This window comes from Elaeis guineensis, chromosome 1 (genome assembly GCF_000442705.2).
Source record: "Elaeis guineensis isolate ETL-2024a chromosome 1, EG11, whole genome shotgun sequence".
Taxonomy (NCBI): Eukaryota; Viridiplantae; Streptophyta; class Magnoliopsida; order Arecales; family Arecaceae; genus Elaeis; species Elaeis guineensis.
Genome location: NC_025993.2, coordinates 75,562,803 through 75,585,285, shown reverse-complemented (window position 1 = coordinate 75,585,285; position 22,483 = coordinate 75,562,803). Strand labels below are relative to the sequence as shown.

At 37.4% G+C, this 22,483-nt stretch overlaps 1 protein-coding gene across 10 annotated transcripts; it reads left to right on the top strand.

Moving 5' to 3' along the window:
• Nucleotides 1–327: 327 nt before the first annotated feature.
• LOC105035680 (octanoyltransferase LIP2, mitochondrial) lies at nt 328–20,742 on the top strand. 10 transcript variants are annotated; one of them, XM_073254848.1, is made up of 4 exons: nt 2,891–3,189; nt 3,833–3,896; nt 5,608–5,690; nt 19,854–20,742. In XM_073254848.1, exons 3-4 carry the CDS (start codon nt 5,609–5,611, stop codon nt 20,606–20,608), a joined length of 837 nt encoding a protein of 278 aa, XP_073110949.1. In that variant the 5' UTR covers nt 2,891–3,189; nt 3,833–3,896; nt 5,608; the 3' UTR covers nt 20,609–20,742. The 10 variants fall into 10 exon arrangements, 8 of the variants coding, with proteins under 8 accessions (XP_073110949.1, XP_010909626.1, XP_010909629.1 ...); XR_012140258.1 differs by lacking the exons at nt 5,608–5,690; nt 19,854–20,742 and adding an exon at nt 8,033–15,713 and having other exon boundaries at nt 328–3,189; XM_010911324.4 differs by lacking the exon at nt 5,608–5,690 and having other exon boundaries at nt 19,899–20,742.
• The last annotated feature ends 1,741 nt before the right edge of the window (nt 20,743–22,483 follow it).

The following is a 22,483-nucleotide window of genomic DNA, read 5'->3' as shown; positions in this document are numbered from 1 at the left end:
GGCTGGCGGCGGAGCTTAGTAAGTGCTTAGGGCGGCTTAATAGATAACTGGGGGAACTCATGTTGAAGGAGCTCGGGTGGTGTAGTGGGAGTTCGTCCGTCGGGGGAATTCAGTCAGCACTGTGGGAATCCGGCTGTTGGAGAAGTCCGGAGAGATACCATCTGCGGTCAAAAGTCGGAGGAGTCCTGGGAGGGTCAATCCTGTTAAAAATTTCGATTGAGGGTATTTTATACCCAACATATTATATAAAATTTTTAAATAAAAAATTAATCTATATTAAATATGTGTTGGATCTACGGGATAAGATGATGCGCCTTATCTCGAATTTTCTGCGCCGTCTGCGGCGCACATGGCAGTCCGGCGAACTGTGTTTGGCCCCCGGATGAAGTCAACCATCTAAGGCTCTATGGCTAACAACTGGCTGACGAGGAACCAGAGGCCCCCCTGATCGTGGCTTCATGGCCTGTGCCTGACTTAAACCGGAGCAGATGGTGGTCCTCAACCAAAGAATAGGCCTCATATCATACTGTCACCTTCCCTTCTCCTTCACCTCCCGTTCTCCTTCACCTCCTTCGCCACCCACTCCACTGGCACCCTCCAACTTAGACTCTGGGTAACGACAGCAATGTGTTCCCGCTCCTTCCTCAACTGCTCCATCTCGGCATCTGGAAACTCAAGAATCTTGGTGAAGTAGCGTTTAAGCTTCTCCACCTCTTCCTCCAAAATCTTGTGAAATGTCCATAGAGGCTGCTGAGGAGGCCCTTGGGCCACCTTCGCCCATGACCGGCTTCCCTCGCTGGAGCCCGACGAAGATCGGCCACCCCCATTCCCTTGGGTAACAACTAGCTAGCGGTGAACCACGGGCCCTGGTTGATCGCAGCTTCACAATCCCCGACCGACGTAAATCGGAGCAGATCGTGGTCCTCGGCCAAGGAATAGGCTTCTACATCATACTGCAACCTTCCCTTCTCCTTCACCTCCTTCGGCACCCACTCCACCAACATCGTCAGGCCCAGACTCCAGAAGATGACAGCGACATGCTCCCATTCCTTCCTCGACTCCTCCGTCTCGGCTTCCGAAAATTCAAGAACCTTAGTAAAGTAGCATAGAAGCTTCTCTACCTCTTCCTCTGAAATCTTGTGAGATGTCTACAGAGGCTGCCGAGAAGGCCCCTGGGCCACCTTCGCCCACGACCGGCTTACCTCGTCGGACCCCAACGAAGACCGGCCGCCCCCACTCCCAACTCCTTTACCCTCCACACCCAACTATTCCACACCCACAAACTGTTCGACGAAATGCCCAACTGACGCATAGATATTGATGCATATCCATACAATCAAGACCTAGCAGCTACGACCCCAATGTAGGTTCTAAGTTTCTAACAATCTCTAAAAACTGAATCTTTACAAGAGACCTTTTGCTATAGAAAAGCTTTTCAGAATATGCTTGTGAGGGAAGGGAACCAGTTGCAACCTAAATTTGTATGACCTTTGCCACTAAAATCTTCTCAGGGGTCTTCTCACCCTATTATTTTCCTACTGCTCAATTTGGTGTTAAATTAGTGTGGTGCACAGCAATGTAGTCAAATTTGTAATGGAACAAACCGAACTTAAACCATTAATCTTGAAGAACAAATGCACTATCGTAGTAAATTTCACAAGCGGTTTGTAAATGAAAGGATTATTGTGGTTCATAATTCAACGAGGTCTCAAAACAACTGCTGATAGAGTAGGGTGGCAATTGGATTAGATTGTGTTGGATATGGGTCGGATCAGAAAATCATCAATCCAAATTCGATCTATTTATTAAATAGATCAGATCTGAATTCGATATGTTTATTAAACTGGTAATTCGATTCGATCCATTTAATTTATTTATTAAATATATCAAATTAGATTAAATGGATTAAATAGATTAAAGAGATTAGATTAAATGGGTCAGCAACAGATTAAACAGATTTTAAATAGATTAAACAAGTCTTAAAGGAGTTAAATGGATCGGATTAAATATGTCAGAAACAGAATAAGTAGATTTTAAATAGGCTGAACATTAAATGATTTAAGCAGATTAAACAGGCTAAATAGATTATCTGATTTAATTCCATCTGAATATTAAACGGATTAAATGGATCAAATATTTTAAATCCAAATTTGATCTAGATATTGAACGGGCTAAATGGATCGATTTGTTTATGATCCCAATCTATTTAGCCTAAATTCAAACTATTTATGGTGGGTTGAACACACATTGGTTCGGTGGTTTGGATTATATTTTGCCAGCCCTACGATGGTCCTTATATCACTCCTAAGGAATATTGACATATTTTAGTTCAAAACTTAAATAACAACAACTATTTTTCTGATAATATACTTGCACGTATAGCTAAACAGATTTCAACTATAATACATGATAATACATGTTTATATACAAGTTCTCCGTGTTGTGGCTAGCAAAACAACCAAACATGGTATCGGGAGCGTATGATACAAAATACAGAATTGTCTATGCAGGGGGTCAATGCCATATCGCTTGAATGGCATTAAAATGAAATAGGCAGTTTCTAAGTGGTCAAAATCTATGAAACAATCTTCAAGATACCTGCTCTAGCGCATGCTCCATAAACCTGAGAGAAGATGATGAATCCACTGTTGTCCAGAATACCATCTGATAAGATATCAGAATATGTCATGTTGCAGAGGCATAACTAAGTAAAACAAAATAGTGATCCTATTAATTCAAATGTTAAACATTTTTGAATGCGAGATTTGGCAATCAACCAATCAAAATATTTTCCAGAGATGGTCCAGATTGAAAGCAATGGTGATTGCTATTTCACTAGTCAATGATCATAAGCTTTATGAAGTGCACGTTATGATTGAAGAAATGAATCATGCAAAGGATCAACTCAGGCACGCTGTTTACGCACCAACACAGAGCTTAAAGAAAATCGAGCTCAAATTGCAATGAGCGCGCGAGGGACCTTTACCAAGAGGCCTGGAATTTAACTTGTTGGGACCCATGAGCCCGGGCCCAGGTCTGTTTCAGGTGACAAGCAACCAAGTCGTTCTTTTACATAACAAAAGCTTTAAAAGAGCATGTTCAAGTGGAGAATGGAGGGCAACGAAGACGAGAAATAGCAGACCGTAGCACTAAGATCAGGTCAACAAATACGGAGACCCCTTGGACCAGGTTTCGTTTCTTCCCTTGGCTTTGATTTGTCACGATTTTTGCAGCAAAGGGGGTTTAAGGGGAATTTGATGCATGCATTTTACGATTTTCCTTGTTACCTTATCATTATTCTCTTTCTCTTGCGTGATTTTTTATTTTTATTTTTACTTTTTTTTTTGGATGATAGCCTAGCATTCATATTTTCGCTGATGGACATTGTTTCCTTCTCGAATTAATTCTTAGCTTTTCTCTTTGAAAGTGAACTCTTGGTTTTATATAATGACAATAATTGTGCATGCATTCCACTTGTTTGTCAAAATGTCTTCATGTTGGATGCCTCATGTTGAGATGCAGAAAAGTTTGCTTTTAAAAATAACGGAAAAAAAGGAGGAAAACTGGATATGTTGATGTTTATTACAAAAGATATGTATGTCTTTCATACGTTTGTCAAAATGCTCCAAATGTCGGTAGTCCGGTGTTTTGTCTCAATTTTGTTAAATGGTTGATTGGATGCTTGGATCCTAAGGTTTTGGTATCTTATACCTTCAACAACTTTTACATGCCTGTGCTCATAGCCTCATACCATTCAAAATAATTGTTACAAGTTCATTGTTTTTCTCCTAAGTTACAATTGTTGATGCTTTTCTTTAAAATATCTATATAGGTGAGTATGGCAGTGAAATATTGGGCTGACATTAAGATTATCCATACTCATCTTTAAATCCTAAGTAAGTATGTTAACTTTTTGAACCAAATCTTATTTATTTTATCCTTTACTTTCTTTTTATGTTCCATAGAAAAGCAGTTTTAGCATGTAATCTTCGATCAGATTATAATCCATCAATCCATTGAATGCTTTGCATGGTTAACCTACTCTAATAATTCTCTAGTCAAAAATTATGTACATGCTTCTCGTATCTCTATTTGGATTCATTACTTTGATAATAGTATCATCAAATTGGTTATCCTATTCTGGGATATAAAATGTTCAAACCTAAGTTATCTATATGGCATGCGAACCTGCAATTGTATATGCTTTACTAAAAATAGAAAATAATAGGCATGCAACTACTAAAGTTAATTAGGGGCACATTTTTTTTTAATTAAGAAAATAATTGCTGTTGATAAACCATACATGGATAACGTTGTTATAAGATAAGCATTAAAGGGCTCCACCCAATGTTGCACAATCACGTGAATGATAGCCTTAGTTACCTGATCTACGAAGAGGTGTGGGAGTGGGTTTTTCTGATAGTGAAGAGAAGAGGATCTCTAGAAGAAGTTTAGAATAAAAAGCACTTAGGAAGCCAATCCAAAGGCAAGCTCTTAAGAGGTTTTAAAGTGGGCGTCTCAGATGTTTCCCACTACTAATGTCAAACGTCTATTAACTAATTGCCTTCGTGATACACATAGGAAAAGACCACATGCTTATGGTCTAGCAACTTCTTAACCCTTTTTACTTCTTTTGTTTTGGGGGCACGGGTTGGGGTTGGGGTAGGGGTAATACATATTTGTGTCACACCTTAGCCATATTGTCTAATGTCCTATCATATAGAAAAACACCTTCTTTTAATTGATAAAGTGATTGTTGAAATTACTTTGACAAGTTTTATCCTCCTCCTATCTAATCTTTCTTTTTATTTTTTTTAACGCACATGTAAGGATTTTTCTGGACTGTTTTATCAACTAAGCTGTCATCAACAATATTTCTCTTTCTTCTAGTTGTTAAACTCATTAATTAAGGCACTTGTAGTTTGGTTCCTCGAGAACGTCCACTTTGTGGTCTTTACATTTAGACCTTATTTTGTGCCTTCAAGCTTCATTTTATATTTGAGTACATTTTAATTTACCTTCCACATATAGATTTAAACCATGCATCATTCAAAAAGAAAACAATTATTTTTAAAAAAAGCAACATTTCCTTTTCAAATAAGTTAGAAAACATCTTTAAGGTGCATCTTGGAAATATGTGGACTGTTCTCCTTTCTCTGTTGGAAAAGGAAGCAAACAATGAAAGATATAGCCAGTTTGGGTAGCTTTTGTGACACCATGATTTGACGTTTAATGTTGGATTTTGAGCGCTAGTTATATAAACTCATCCTAGTTATCATGTACATCATGTAGCATAACCATTTTCTTTCTGAGTGTATAGTTAATAAATGACATGAAAATCCACCTCAAGTATGAAAGTATCTTGTTCTTACATGTTTCCTTGGTGTTTCCTTGTTCTAGAGTTCACCATGAAATCTTGGAAGATCTCCATCATTAGAAATCACAACAATACATAATCTAATCCACCCAAATCTTCTAGTTGTGCTTGTAGTACATTAAATAATATACTAAAAACATTATTCAACCAGACCTCCAATTAGCCAAATATTTGTGGCATCTTAATCTTTTACGAATATATCAATTTAGTCAATATTTTAAATCTTATAGGATGGGGGCGTCCCATTTTTCGCTCGGAACTGGATGCCTTGCATCCTGCCCCGTCCTGATGGCCATCCTGATCGGACATCCAGGTACATGCTTGGATACTCTTTTATATATATATATATATATATATATGATTTTTTTGAATTTATCTTCAATTTTAAATGATCTATTTATTGTTTAAATATATTTATTTGAACTTCAAAAATAATATATTTTTAATAGATTGGCCATGCGGATTTGTCCGAAACACTATCCTTCCTTTTCACATAGATATTGCTATTGTTGTTGGATTTAGAGTCTGATCATTGGGATGGTATGATGATATTTTGTTGTGGGAGTATTTTGGGAGCTGTGTAGGCATGAATAGAGTCAAAAGCTTAAAATCTCAAAACATGGGTACGATGGTATGATGATTTTTTTTTCTATGAATTTTTTTGTGGTTACAGGTTACAATAGCAGGATGGTAGGAATGTAGGAGTGCTTTGAGAGTTGTGTTGGCGCAATGTTCGAATGGAGCGATTAGAGCTGTGTATGGCCTGGGGTGTGCGCGTGATGCTTGGGCACTGACAAGTCATGGTTTGCTTTGAGAGTTGTGTGGTGATTGAATGGATGACGTCGCACAACTACGGAGAAAACTCTATATTAGAGTCCGAAGGCCTCGAACCCTCTTTCTTTCTCCTCTGGTCCTCTCTATTGGATGTATGCCTTAAAAGCCAATCTTGGTTGACGCATATCATAATACTAGGACATGATTTTGTACTTAAAGGGCACTTGTATTACCATTGATGTTTTGTGTCCATGAATCATTCAAGGGATTAACAAGATGATGACACATATTCTCAAAGAGTTGAGAATTTGAGACATGTGTCATTGATGATTAATTTCTAAATTGCTCTTGATCATAGAATCATCATGGGGATGGTGATTGATCCAGATAGACCAGTACACGGATCGCTTCTTTCGGACAGATGAGTCTCAAGTCTGTAGTGTAGTGACACTGGAGCGAGAGTGTAGGTAGTTGTTAGAGAACTACTAGTATTGAGCATGACCAACACGAGAAGTTATATGAATGTCTGCTCACTCGTTAGTGACTTTCTCGATGCTACAGTGGTGTGACTGGTCCTTTGACCTGCGGTGCTACAGCTGCTCGCAGTGTGGCTGCTGGAGTTTGACTACGCATAAATATTGACTCAATGGGTCCTTGTAGTGGATGTTGGGATAGTTGATCCACTGTAGGAGTAGAGTGAGTTTCTAGATGGAATCTACCGATCCTAGCAAAAGAGAGTAGTCGTATGAGATTTAAGAAGCTGAGTCTTTAAGTTTATGGCCATAGCAGTGTGATTGATGGAAAAGAATTTTCATGAGAATCACACATGGACTCGAACTGATTGAATCTATCATATGACCGATGATGAGGTTTGACGATTCATCCATGACTTGCCTTCTGGTTGGAACTCACGATAGAGGGATTGTATCATATATTAACTGCATCTAAAGGTTTATCACCTTTTGTTCTGCTGGATTGCCACTACATACTGTTAGGTGTCACTGGTAGATTGTGAGATCCACGAGCATCATCTCGATGATCGATGATCTTTGATAGACATAGTTAGAATGATTCCAACCCATTGAAAGGAGTTTTGATGATATTGTGATAGAGATCACAATATATCTCACTATCAAATAGAATAGAACCTATGGGGTCACACAGAAAGAGGTTTTTGACTGATCAGCTGGTTGAATTACGATTATGAATCGTGATAGGATTTGATTATCAATTTGATTGATGATTAATTCAAAGCAAAAGTTGTAATTAAGTAACTTGCTAAAGAGTTAGTGAGTTATAGAAGGATTAATTAGCAATTAGATTGCTAATTGGCTCAATTTGATTGAGCAATGGGGCTTGCATCAAGTCTAATTAAATTAGATTTAATTTGACTTGATATGGGTTTGATTTGATCAAGCCTAATTGGGTTATGAGATAACCAAAATTTCATAAGAGGATGATTCCTTGTTTGATTAGGATTTGGATTTGACTTAATTCCTAATTAGATTAGGATCTAATAAAGAGTATTTGAGTTCCTATTTGGACTAGAAATTATTCTCTTCATGGGTGTACTAAATCTTAATTAGATTAGGATTAAATTGAGTTTGACTCAAGCACCAAGAGAGAGTCCTAGGACTCCTCTAATTAGGGGATATTTAATCTAAATAGTTTGGGCTCCTAATCAGATTTGGATTCTAATCTATTTGGGTCTAATTAATTCCTAATGTGATTAGAATTGGTTAGAGTTTTATTGGGTTTAAATCAGCCACCTAAAGAAGAGTCCAAAAGAGTTTGAACTCTCCCTCTCCATGCACCATAAGAAGTCCTACGCCCAACTAGATTTTGGACGCCTATTTACTCATGCCACTTCTTCTTTTGCAGGTAAGAATCCATGGCAATATCCCTTCTCTCCGTGTGATATGTGGGCGCACAAAAATTAGGGAGGTGGGCGGCATATATGCTAGAGTCCTAAGAGGTTTGAACTCTTATCTCCCACCCAAAATCAAACTCTTTTGCTATTTAAACAAGGGGCGTGTAACAACCTGATATGATCAAGTTTTGGGATGCCAAAGAAAGAGAGGTGTGCATGAAAAATTAAAAGGGAGAGGGTGCGGCATGGAGGTGCATGGCATGAGGTAAGTTGGTCCATATCCCTTCTTACCAACAATCAAAGATTGGTTGTTAGGACCTTCTCTCTCTTTTGTCCTAGTTTGGACATGGGTTTTTCCTCTTCTCTTTGTCTAAGAGTTGGACAAAAATTCTTACATCTCTAGCGTAGAGATTTGGTGCATGGATTTTAGGAAGAAAAGAGAAGAAAGGATTATTCTCATGATCTCTAATGCAGAGATCATCATCCTCCTATTTTCTTCTTCTTCTTCTCTAAGATTGTCTTGAGAGAAAAAAAGATTTTCAACCGTCAAGGTGCGATCTCTGCAAGGGAGTTAGCACTTCGGTGAGATCAAGAAGCTTCTGATCAGATCGAAGTCTCGTGTGGATACTCGTAGAGGTCAGATACTTGTGCGATTTCAAAAGATCTTCGGATGACATCCATGATCATCAATTCGCGGTGTAGATCGACCCGTGCCAAGGTATGAGTCTATTTATTTTTTTCTATTTGATTTTTGTATCTGAATCCTATCTCACATATGTAGATCTTGTTTATGATTTTAAGATTTGATCTTATGCATGCTTAGATTAAATTAGATTTAATTTGAATTTTTAAAATTTTTGCTGCATACTCGTTTCAAATTTTTGCATGCATGAAATCATGAAACTTCAACAGTGGTATTAGAGCCACGTTATATGCATGAGATTAGGATTTAGATCTAAAATCTTTAGAGAAAAATTTTAGATCTAAAAATTTTTGATGTCGTTCTGACATAAGGTTGTCCTGGCATAACTTGTTATGCAGTATGGTTGTTCTTGAACGATATTAAAATTTTTGATTAAAGCAAAATTTTAGATCTGATTTTTCAGCATATATGTGATATATATTTTGTTGTTTAAATCTGAAAAGAGTTTTGAGATCTATTTTGATTCGTATATATGATATATGAAAGCATATTTAGAGCTGAAATTAGTTTCTATGATCGGAACTTTATTCATGTATATGATATATGTTTGTATGTATGATCTGAAAATTGTTTCGAGATCAAAACATACTTTTCATGCAAAGAATTTAGATCTAAAAATTTAGATTTAAGATCTGAAATTAGTATTTATGCATGAGGAATTAATCATGGGTAGATCAACTTAGGTCATGTAATTAGATTATATCTAGAGTTTCTGATTTGATCATAACAGGTCTAAATCGATTTAGCAGTTGATCAAATCGAGTCAAGTATTGATTAGGATTAGAGCAATAGAGCTTAAGATCGTATAATTGTTGTTGATCGAATCGATTGACACTCATATAGAATCAATTAATCTAAGGATCTAATTCGCTTCTATGGCTCGAATCTGATTCACCGAAGCTAATCTATTCGGACCAATTAATCAATTGGTGTCTAAGGCAAATAATTGAAAGATGGTTATTTAATTAGTTTCGTTCGTTGATCTGGCCAATTTATTGGTGTCTAACAAAAGCTACAGGGGGACCTCCACCAATCTTAACTTACCTGATCAATTCGAAAGATTAAGTCTCAAATACGGTTGCTTAGCGATTTGGTTAAGTCCATGCCAATTAGATCAGTCATATGATGACTAATTAGATGAGACCTAAATCCAAATTTCTCCATAAATGTTAAGTCCTATAGTCTTCTACCATTGTAGATGTGCAGATATGCTACCGGCATTGATTGTTCTCGACTGGTCACAGTGGTTCAGTTGCATCGGAAACACACAATCACTCTATTAGCAAAGAGTTGCTCCAAGATAAAGATGGGGTTGGGCCCAATAACTGTTAAGTGAGGGACCTAATGATGGCTTTGCACCTGCTTGTGAACAGTGGGTCTGATTTAACTAAGGAGTGTGGGCAATAACTGTTAGGTGAGCCCACATGACTTAGAGATCAAGTAGCTGCAACATGCTTAGAGAAACATCTGGGCAAAGAGTTGTCCATGCATCGGTGTGCGTGTTACCAATAACTGTTAAGTGAGGTGCACGGCATCAGTGGGATCGCAGCACCTATTAGAAATTCAGTTGTCACATTAGGATTTTCGTTTCTCCACCCAGAGTGGAAGATTTGATAAAATAGTGGGAGTCTCTTTTGCATTTAAAATTTCTAGAGCAAATTATAAAATAAGTACAAACATCCAACTAGAATCTTTATTCTCTACTGTTTATTGTGTCAGCTTCCAATCCTCTAGTTCAGATCCTAGATATCAACCGTTTAACCGAAATCAATTACATAGACTGGCTCACAAACCTAAGAATCATTCTTAATTTTAAAAAAATAAGTAATATTCTCTATCAGATTATTCGAATGTTAACAATCTAACCCAAAGTCAACGAGCTATACTTAATGAGTGGATGGATAATGACAATTAAGATAGGTGCTATATGTTGAAGTCCATGTTAGATGAACTCCAACATATGCATGAGCACATGTAGATTGCCAACTACACATTGATTCACCTACAAGTGTTGTGGGGTGATTAGAGTCGCACAGTGCACGAGATGCGTGATGGGCAGTGAGTTTATTAACGTTATTTGATGATGATCAAGGACATTAAGGAGCTTAAAAGGTTCGACATGACCATACATAAAGAATTGCTTGTGGATTTGATCCTGCGATCTTTTTTTAGTTTATATGGATAGTTTATGATAAATTACCATATAAATGATCTTCTTGGCATCTTATCTTAATTGATCAAATTGTTGCTAACAAAAGAACCTTGAAAGAGTTCAGAGGTACATACCTAGAAAGTCTAAAGAAACAAGGACATGCCTTGAGTAGGCATGTCAAAATTGCTCAATACTATCCTTACGATTTTCTCTTCTTCTAGTTGAGTTTAAACTCTATTGTTTTTATGTATTTTTGTATAGAATTTATGGAAAGGTAGAGGGTTGAGAAAGTAATCCTTAAATTGGCAATAGGACAATAGTTGCTGCTGTGGCTATAGGTATCTATCCCTTGTGATTATCGTTTGAATTTAGTTCTTAGATACAGTCTCTATCATTTGCATGGTGATGTATCTGTAAACTTAATTGAGCAAGCAGTGAATGTCATTCGATCTAAGAGATTCAAAGTTGAGATAAACCTTAAGTATATGTGGAACCTTAGGCTAGGTCGTATAGGAGAAGAAATGATTAACAAATTGAAAAAATATGAGCTTTTGGACTCATTTACTGTTGAGTCAAATCTAGTTTGTGCATCATCTCTTTGAGAAAAAATGATCAAGCTACTTTTGTAGGACAAGAGGAAAAGGGCTACTGAGATACTTATCCTAGTATACTTTTGATGTGTGTAGCCTATTTGATGTGTTAATAAAGGAAGTTGTCTCTACTTCGTTACTTTTATCGATGATCAGTCATGGTATGGATAAGTATATGAGATACAAATCTAAAATTTTTGAAAGGTTCAAAGAATTCAGATATAAAGTAGAGAAGCAAATTAAAAAATTTCTAAAGGTATTTCGATCGGATCGAGAATGCAATACCAATGAAAGAAATTTCTCGGTTATCTCACAAAATAACATAGTTTCATAATGAACCCCTTTTAGTACATCTCAGCTCAATGAGATAATTAAGAAGAGTTATGGGACTGTATGAAATATGGTCCGGTCCATGATAGACTTCACTGATTTATTTTGTTTCTTTAGGGACATACTTTATTTCTATGGAATTGGATTCTCTCTAAATATGTTCCTACCACACCGTATGGGATATGGCATAGTGAGAATTGAATCTTGGTTATTTCAAGATCCAAAGGTATCTAGCCTGTGTCAAGGACAGCAGATGAATATGTTAGAGGATAGGTCTATAAAGCTCATTCTAAAAGAGTTTGGGATATTACTTTTCTTTTGAAAGGATCACAATGTGATTGTGACCCGTCATGCTATCTTCTTGAAAAATTGTTTATCCAAAATCAAGCAGTGAGAGGAAAGTTAAGCTCGAAGAGAGTCTCTAAAAAGTAGCGAGCTATAGGACTTAAAAGAACTTATTCATGATGAGCCAGCATACATATATTCCTCCTCCACCTCGTACATATAGTAGGATCTCCTATCCTCTCGAAAGGTACTTAGGTATGCTTAATAGAGGATGTAGAGAAAAATCATTTCTTATGGGAGATAGGGAACATAAAGATGATCCTAAAACCTACAACGAGGTGATGTTAGATATCGACTCCAAGAAAGGAATGTGAAATAGCTTTTCTGACTAGATATCTTTTGAAGATTTCTATATGGGGTAGCTTATGGATTTTACTTCTTGTGATAGGAGATCACAAAGTTTTCAATAATCTTGGAGTTGGAACTTTTATTTAGATGATATGATCAAATTATTTAATCAGAAATGAGGAATTATGTATTTCTAAAAAGGTTAGTGGGAGTGTTCAATACTGACATCAGTTAAAATATGGTTGCATATAGAATTCTCTATGAAAGACATAAAGCAAACATCCTATATTCTGAGAATATAAAGATCTATAGAGATAGATGCAATTGGAAGCTTGTATTTTCACAGATAAAATACAGAGAGTAAATGCTGAAAGAGTATAGCATAGAAATCTCGAAGAGGGGTCTGCTATCCTCTTGGGCATAGATGTATGCCATGTAATGTACTTGAACTGATATAGTTAATACTGTGAATGTCACGAGTAGATATCAGTTGTATTCAGACTGAGAGCGCTGGATTGCTGTGAAAATATCCTTAAGTTCTTAAGAAGAACTAAGGATTTGTTCTTAATTTTGGAGAAGAGTCAAAGCTAGGAGTGGGAGGATACACCAATTTAGATTTTGTCTGTTGTTGATGGTAGAATATCTACATCATAGGTGTAATCATGTCAATATCTTGGAAGGATTCTAAGCAATCGATTGATGGAAGTTGAGTACATTGTAAATGTGTAGGATGCATGCTGGTTCTAATGTTAGTTACATAACTGGATGTCATGCAATTAAATGCCATGACATTATACTGTAAAGATAATGGCGTCATAGTCCTTGCTAAGGAGCCTAGGTCTCACCAGATATCCAAGCACATGGAGCAACAGAACACGCGACTACCTCAAGTAGAAATATATGGAGGTGCAGAGAGCAAACTCTACATAAGATGTGGTTAACCCACTGGTAAGTCACTTAGCTAGCCAAAGACTAAAGCCTGTCTTGAGAAGATAGGGCTTGGTACATGGCAGATTGGCTTTAGTGCAAGTGAGAGATTGTTGGATGTATGTCCTAGAAGCCAATCTTAGCTGACGCATATTATAATACTAGGACATGATTTTGTATTTAAAGGGTACTTGTATTATCATTCATGTTTTATGTGTTCATCAATTATTCAAGAGATTAACAAGATGATGACACATATTTTCAAAGAGTTGAGAATTTGAGACATGTGTCATTGATGGTTAATTCCTAAATTGCTCCTGGTCATAGGATCATCATGAAGATGGTGATTGATCTAGATAGACTAGTGCACGGATCGCTTTCTTCGGATAGATGAGTCTCGAGTCTGCGGTGTAGTGATACTGGAACGAGAGTGCAGGTGGTTGTTAGAGAACAACTAGCACTGAGCGTGATCAATACGAGAAGTCATATGGATGTCTGCTACTCGTTAGTGATTTTTTTGATGCTGTAGTGGTGTGACTGGTCCTTTGACTTACGGTGCTACAACTGCTCGCAGTGTGGCTGTTGGAGTTTGACTACACATAAATATTGACTCAATGAGTTCTTGTAGTGGATGTTAACGACAGTTGGTCCACTGTAAGAGTAAGGTGAGCATCTAGATGGAATCTATCGATCCTAGTAGAAGGGAGTAGTCCTATGGAATTTAAGAAGCTGAGTTCTTAAGTCTATGGTCATAGCAGTGTGATTCATGAAAAAAAATTTTCATGAGAATTAGACATGGACTCGAGCTGATTGAATCTATCATATGATCGATGATGAGGTTTGACGATTCATCCATGACCTGTCATCTGGTCGGAACTCACGATAGAGAGATTGTATCATACATTAACTGCATCTAGAGATTCATCATCTTTTATTCTGCTGGATTGCCATTACATACTGCTAGATGTCACTGGTGAATTGTGAGATCCACGAGCATCATCTCGATGATCGATGATCCTTGATGGGCAGAGTTGGAATGGTTTCAACCTATTTAAAGGAGTTTTGATGATATTGTGATAGAGATCACAATATATCTTACTACCAGACAGAATAGAACCTATGGGGTCACACAGAAAGAGACTTTTGATTGATCAGATGATTGAATTACGATTATGAATCGTGATAGGATTTGATTATCAATTTGATTGATGATTAATCCAAAGCAAAAGTTACAATTAAGTAACTCGCTAAAGAGTTAGTGAGTTATAGGAGGATTAATTAGCAATTGGATTGCTAATTGGCTCAATTTGATTGAGCAATGGGTCTTACGTCAAGTCTAATTAAATTAGATTTAATTTGACTTGACATGGGTTTGATTTGATAAAGCCTATTTGGGTTATGAGATAACCAAAATTGCATGGGAGGATGATTCCTTGTTTGATTAGGATTTGGATTTGACTTAATTTCTAATTAGATTAGGATCTAATAAAGAGTATTTGAGTTTCTATTTGGACTAAAAATTCTTCTCTTCATGGGTGCACTAAATTCTAATTGGATTAGGATTAAATTATTTTTGACTCAAGCACCAAGAAAGAGTCCAAAAGGACTAGGACTCCTCTGATTAAGTGACATTTAATCTAAATAGTTTGGGCTCCTAATCAGATTTAGATTCCAACCTATTTGGGTCTAATCAATTCCTAATATGATTAGAATTGGTTAGAGTTTTATTGGGTTTAAATCAGCCACCTAAAGAAGAGTCCAAAAAAGTTTGAACTCTCCCTCTCCATGCGCCATAAGAAGTCCTATGCCCAACTAGACTTTGGATGCTTATATATCTCGTGCCACTTCTTCTTTTGCGTAGAAGAATCCATAGCAATATCCCTTCTCTCCGTGTGATATGTGGGTGCACAAAAATTAGGGAGATGGGTGGCATATATGCTAGTCCTAAGAGGTTTGGACTCTTATCTCCTACCCAAAATCAAACTCTTTTGCTATTTAAACAAGGGGCGTGTAACAACCTGATATGATCAAGTTTTGGGACGCCAAAGAAAGAGAGGTGTGCGTGAAAAATTAAAAGGGAGAGGGGCGCGGCGTGGAGGTGCATGGCGTGAGGTAAGTTGGTCCATATCCTTTCTTTCTTACCAACAACCAAAAGTTGGTTGTTAGGACGTTCTTCTCTCTCTTTTGTTCTAGTTTGGATATGGATTTTTTTTCTCCTCTTTGTCCAAGAGTTGGACAAAAATTTTTACATCTCTAGATAGAGATTTGGTGCATGGGTTTTAGAAAGAAAAGAGAAGAAATGGTTCTTCTCATAATTTCTAATTTAAAGATCATCATCCTCCTATTTTCTTCTTCTTCTCTAAGATTGTCTTGAGAGAAAAGAAGATTTTCAGCTGTCAAGATGCGATCTCTGGAAGGGAGCTAGCACTCCGATGAGATCAAGAAGCTTCTGATCAGATCGAAGTCTCATATGGATATCCGTAGAGGTCGGACACTTGTGTGATTTCAAGGAATCTTCGGATGACATTCATGATTATCAGTTCGTGGTGTAGATCGACTCATGCCAAGGTATGAGTCTATTTATTTTTTTCTATTTGATTTTTGTATCTGAATCCTATCTCACATATGTAGATCCTGTTTATGGCTTTAAGATTTGATCTTATGTATGCATAGATTAAATTGGATTTAATCTGAATTTTTAAAATTTTTGCTGTGTACTCGTTTCAAATTTTTGCATGCATGAAATCATGAAACTCCAACACTCTCTCCTCCCTCCACCCTTTCGGTTCACTCGTTGAAAAATTCGATGGCCTCCCTCCTCTCTCCTTTCCCCTCCCTTCTCCTTCTCGAGCTATCCTCCCTCTCGACGTACTTTGCTTTTGGAAAATCGGAATCGAAGGGCGAAGGCCATGCTCCCTCCGGTGACGATGCCGACACCGATGCACCAGTGGAAAAAGAAAAAGGTCAGTACTCCCTTTTCTTTCATTCTCCCCTCCCCCACACGACGAATGGGCCATTCGAAGCATCATTAGCATTCGACAGAAGGAAAGGAAAAATTAGGGCACGATTGGATGGTTGGGATGAAGATGGGACGGAGGCCAGAAATGTGTTTTGGGGTCCCGCACCTATCTCCAATGTTGGAATCTCAAAGGAATAGGATGGGCTTGCTGAGATGGCCCCCATTTCGTCGGGACTTCAAATATTGATCTCAATTGTAGCCTTATATGATCCTTCATGTAGGCTTTCTTACTTACATTAACATCTCAAACCCATTAGTTTTAGTGAGTGAATTTTTGTTAACAATTAAAACAAAACCTGGTACATCCTTGCAGCCACCAAGCCCGCCCAGCCTGAAACCTTGTGGATTGAAGGTGACTTGTAGGTAATCACTGGTTTGGGACATAAAATAATTAAAACCCCTGAAGAAAATGCTATCCCTTAATCTCACTATAATGAAAGTATATTGAAAAGATTCAGTTATTATGAATGTACCAGCCCGTACTCCTTTGGATGTTAATAGTAGGTTAAAGCAAAACATAGAGGAGAAAGTGTGGCACAATATAAATTTTTCTAAATAGTTGGGTGCCTTAATTTCTTGACAATTATACCAAACCTGATATTTCCTATGCAATAGGAATTCTTAGATGGTGTACCAGTCCACCCAATAAACTTCATTGGAGTTTGCTAGAAAGGGTATCAAGGTACCTTAAAGGTGGAATATCCTGTGCATTAGTCTATGGTGGATGGCCACCTTTTATTGAAGGATATAATGACACAAATTAGATCTCTGAGAGAGAAGAGACCAAAGAAATAGTGGGTATATGTTTGCATCGAGAGGTGCTTCTATCACTTGGAATTCTACCAAGCAGACCTTGATATGTAAATCCATTATGGAGGCTGAGTTCAATGCTCTTGACCTCACTAGTGAAGAAGCAAATTGGCTTAGGAATCTGTTTGCAGATGAATTGGGGAGCTAGCCAATCCCCATAGTGCCTGTACATTGTGATAGCCAAGCAGCAATTGCACAGGCTAAACATAAAACATAAAATGGCAAATCCATACTTATATGTCTGAGGCATAACTGAAAGAGTGTTCACCATTGATTTGTCAGATCAAAGAATGATTTGGCTGATCCTCGAATTAAAGGTCTATCGAAAAGACTAGTGTTAGAGACATCAAGAGGAATGGAACTGAAGCCTATAATGTAAATCACCTTCAATGGCAACCCTACATTATAAATGGATATCCCAGGAAGAGGTTCAATGGGTAAGAGGAAATTGTTGAGTGGTTTGAGAAAGCACTAATATGCTAGTGAATAATCTTCACTTAGACCCTTGCTATAATAAATTAGTGCTGACCTGCAGTGTTAAAAGGAAGAGCGTTAATCGCTGGATGTGTTTATAGCCATTTGTGTAGGATACTTGTTGCAGGTTGCCCTTAGATGATCTGCCTACGTGGTTGTACATTGTGTGTGTCATATGTTAGTTAAATTTGCATGTGTGCATGAAGTTTAAGACATTAGTCACTTTACATTCAATCTTGACATTTGTACAGTAGGTGGATGTGCAAGTCATGAAGACACCTTCATTTGATGCACAATGTGTCATGCCCCACTTTAAATTTTGATGAGAGGTTATTGTGAGAGGTTTTGTGTTGTATCTCGGGGTTAGACTAGCATGAGACCAGTTGCACCATTTGATGGGTCATGGAAATCTATCCCAACGAGAGCAACTCAGTAACGTGTCTTAAGAAACTTATCTCATTTACTTTTTTTTTTCTTGTTCTCATTCGTGTTTTGCCATAGATTTCCAACAATCCTGGCATCAAGCTTGCATCTTGCTACTCTTCTTGAGGATGAGCAATCTTTGGTCAAGAAGGGGACCCTTGCATAAATAACAATCGCTAATGATTCTCTAATGATCAAATATTGTGGCAATTGGAGATTCTTTCTGAAACAGAGTATGCACTGATTGGGAGATTGAACTTTTTCAAAAGAGAAGTGTAAGAGCAAAATGATCAGAGCATCATTATAATGTCTTATATGCTCAGAAAGGCATAAGAGTAGAGAAGACTGGATCCTCATTGGAATAATAGTCTTCGCAATGGCATTTTGTTCTGTTTTCTCATTTACTAGTTTGGCAAAGAAAAACCATCTTAAAAGCTACCAGAATATCAATTCTTGATGAGCCAACAGCAGAATTCAGTGAGGGCTCCAGTCCATTTATCATAAGAATTCGAAGGAGGCACATCCCCAATACCTTCTTGGTTGTCGATAAGCTCTTGATATATTCAGATAAGTAAAATATATCCATTCGCATTGTGCAGGTGAAAGGACTTGGCATTCATGTCCTCTTCAACTCATGAGCTCTGAAATGCCTCCAGTTATTCGCAACATGGTTGCTTGTTAGCATTTTAGGCTTCACCTTAGTTGAAATTATAGAAGATTGGTATTTGCAAGAGTAGTTCTAAGATGGACTTTGACATTTTTTTGTTCCACTTGGTGCAACTTAATTTGAATCGAATAATTTTGAATGTTAAAATTAGGTGGCTCAAATTCCCTCATCTTGTGACACTAAATATCATAAGGCAGAGCAGCCAAATTTTCCCGTGCCAAAAGCTTATGAAATATGATGGTCATATTATTAAAGGAGTGAAAGTCTGAGGGTTGGAAATATCATGTATAGATGGATGATCAATTTCAGGTAACAAAATAAGTTGTTTCAAAGTATTCTGCATGTATTTGACTAAGTAATCAAAAACAAGTAGTGCTCTCTCTAATTACAGTGGGTGGAAAATTTAAGGTGATGAAACTCCTAGGCAATTCTGTACCAACCTCTGTACTGGGTTGGTTGAGTTACCATCCAAACTCCACAGAGCAACCAAAAGTTTCAGCAAGTCACCGCGGACACCTGAGAAGGGCAAAATACTTATTTAGTAATCATATTAGTTTTTCACAATCAATTCCAGATGCTTCTAGGGCACTTATAAATTCTGCTTCTGAAGTGGTTCCTATATTTTATGGTGATCAGACTTTGTTCGGTGAAGGTGAAACTATTTGCTGTTTATGATTTGTTGAATCCCCATCTAGTGATTCTGGTGGATTTTAGATGATATTTATTCTTATATAACAATATAATATTATCTCTCACAACTACTTTTACATGACTATCATCCCCAAGCTTCTTTTTGAGTACTACTCTTCTATTTCCAAGTCTGTTCCCGTACTAGCTTCTGGTTTAGGCTCCATGGTAGCTACCAGCCCAAGAAATAACAAGTTTTCACATGCACATGCTGTCTATAAAACTTGTGTTTGATATGTTAGCTGCCAAGTTTTCAGTCTTATTACTCAAATTTGCATCACATGATATGAAGGTTGTAAAATTCTGAGATGGATATCTGCATGATAGAATGTAAATGTGCTTCTGCTTGTGGTGCTTGTGTTATATTTTCTATTCCACAGATGACATATTTAATTCTTGATTAATTGATCAATCTAGAGTGGAAACATGTAAGTGCACTGAAGCAATTGTCTACTACTTCAGTGGAAATGAAACTTCAGCGGAGCATTGAGATCTGGAAGATGGGAATTGTCAACTACTTGGATGCACTCAAGCTGCAGGAGAGACTTTTTTCAGATCGTAAAGCTGGTAAAATCCTAGATGTCATGCTGTCCCTTCAACATCCACCTACTTACACACTTGGAAAACGGAGAACATATCACAATTTGTTAGTGCCTGAGGCCGACCTCAAAGCCATTGGTGCTGAGCTGCACTACACGGAAAGAGGAGGAGACATAACATTTCATGGTCCACGGCAAGCTATTCTATATCCCATCATCTCTCTTAGGGATATTGGGTTTGGTGCACGGAAGTATGTTGAAGGCCTTGAATCAGCTATGATTGAATTAGCAGCTCTGTACGGTGTGAAAGCTCATGCGGGAAAAGTAGGTGAAACTGGGGTATGGGTGGAAGACAGGAAGATTGGTGCCATTGGTGTTAGAATATCTTCGGGCATCACTTCTCATGGATTAGCCTTCAATATAGATCCTGACCTAAATTATTTTAAGCATATTGTGCCTTGTGGAATTCCAGATAAAGGGGTGACATCATTGAGAAGAGAGACCAAGATGGAACTTCCATCTGACGAGCTGATTCATGAGCAGCTCATACAGTGTTTAGCAAGGATATTTCGTTTCAGTGACCTCCAATGGAAACAAGAACCATCGTCCTTGGATACTGGTGAGCTTAAGTGAGATATGAGGCATGTTTGATTGCAATATTTTCCTTGTTGTAACTTATTAAGTTATTATATGTAAAATCTTGTTGGACTAATGATCAAATATGTTATAGTAAATTGTTTAGGCTGAGCTGATGCAGATTTGGATTATGGGAAACTTTGGTGTGCATTAAAAAAAAAATTGAAGTGGTAACTTTTGGGAAGAGATGGTGTTTGTTCAGTATGCAGATAAGATCTCTTCCTCAAGACTGGATCTAGAGTGAAACACAATGCTCTCTAGAATAGTTACATTAAGAGACAACCAAATGACGTATCCATTATAAGCATATTGAGAAGAGATGGACGCCTGCACTTATATTGTCCCATTTCAGAGATGGAAGCAGGTGTTTTCAAGGTTCTTACGATGTGCACATATGCTTCAATAATAGTGTAAGACTATTACGCTCATGGTGAGCAAAGTTTTATCTTGGTGTTGAATCCAAGAACCTCGCAAATGAATGATATGTCCCTTTAAGTTGCCTGGTATGCTAGAGAAATGAGGGTGATGCAAAACAACTCTTCACTTTTCATAAGCTTATGCTATCTATTGAGCAATGCTTATTTAAATTTTGCTTGTTTCAATGAGTTTCTCATGTCGAGTAGACTGTGACCAGCATGGAACTAATAGCTCAATGTTCCTCAATCCCAGTATTTCTGATTTTGACATCTTAAGAAACTACGAAAACCAAAATTCCAAATCTTTGCTTGTATCTAGCTTTGAAGAAGACTTAAGTAAGATGCATGGTTCGATGTGTTTGTTTCTCTTTGAATACTCCTTTGTATCTTTTCAAGGAAGATAACAAGATGTTATATAAAACTGGAATCCAATCAGTATAGGTCACAAAAAAAAAATATAAAAGTGCAGTAGAAAGTTGCAAATTAAAATAGAGAGAAAATCATTGTTTAAATGGATGTATAATTTCAAAATCTGATCTGAAGATGGATGTTGGTTTTAGACGTGGATTCTACCAGTAAGCCTCCAAGTTGCTCGTACTTACTTTTATCATCCATATCTGGGAATCTTCTTGCAAACAAGGGGTTCCTTGGAAAGTGTCAAGACTGTTCAGAGTGATAGACAGCAACCGAGAAAAAAAACAAAAAAGAATTGTTTGTTCTAGCTGAACTGTGCCTGTAAAAGCAATTATCTCAGCACAAAAGACATGGCATATTGGATCTGATCTGTATCATGGAGACTCATCGACCAGCTGTTCGCTTTATGAATCTGATATTCCCAGTGGAAAGTTGGTTGCTTAGCTCAAAGCTAATATAGGCCAGCCGATCCAAATCTAAAGCGACATCTGATCATCTCAAAGCTAAATTAGGACAGCCAATCCGAATCTAAAGCGACATCTGATCATAATTTCAGAGAGAGCGAATCATCAGGTCTCTGGTCACATGACTATTAAAATTAATAGCAAAGGAATCAGAGGTATGGAATTGTCAATTAAGGATCACATGCTCAGTCACTTCTCAATCTCAACCTATATAGAAGTAGGAGACAAATCGAACATATTATATCCCCATATTGCTGTGATGTTGAATTTTTTATTTCAAAGAGCATACTGAAACGAATCGAAGTAATCTTTCCACACAGTGTTGTAATAATTTTGATGGTAAGACTGGCATATTGGTAAAGATTTTCATACATATTTCTTCATCAATTTGTTGTGTCCCTCGGAAACTTGTCTTTAAAGAAGGGGAAGATAATAAAGTTGGCATCTAAAGATCTTCCATAATTGGATCGACCACCCTCTTTTGACCATCTCTTTTCTTCTTTGCACCGAACCACCATGAAAACCATTTACAGAGCGCTGGCTATCCTTTCATGCTTGCTTCTTCTTCACTTCCTTCC

What these genes read in the sequence shown, in the direction of transcription:
- LOC105035680 (XM_073254843.1), top strand. Translation starts at nt 16,163, where the DNA reads ATGGCCTCCCTCCTCTCTCCTTTCCCCTCCCTTCTCCTTCTCGAGCTA. An exon ending in ACCAGTGGAAAAAGAAAAAG is followed by an intron (nt 16,320 to 19,898) that starts GTCAGTACTCCC and finishes CTACTACTTCAG; the next exon opens with TGGAAATGAAACTTCAGCGG.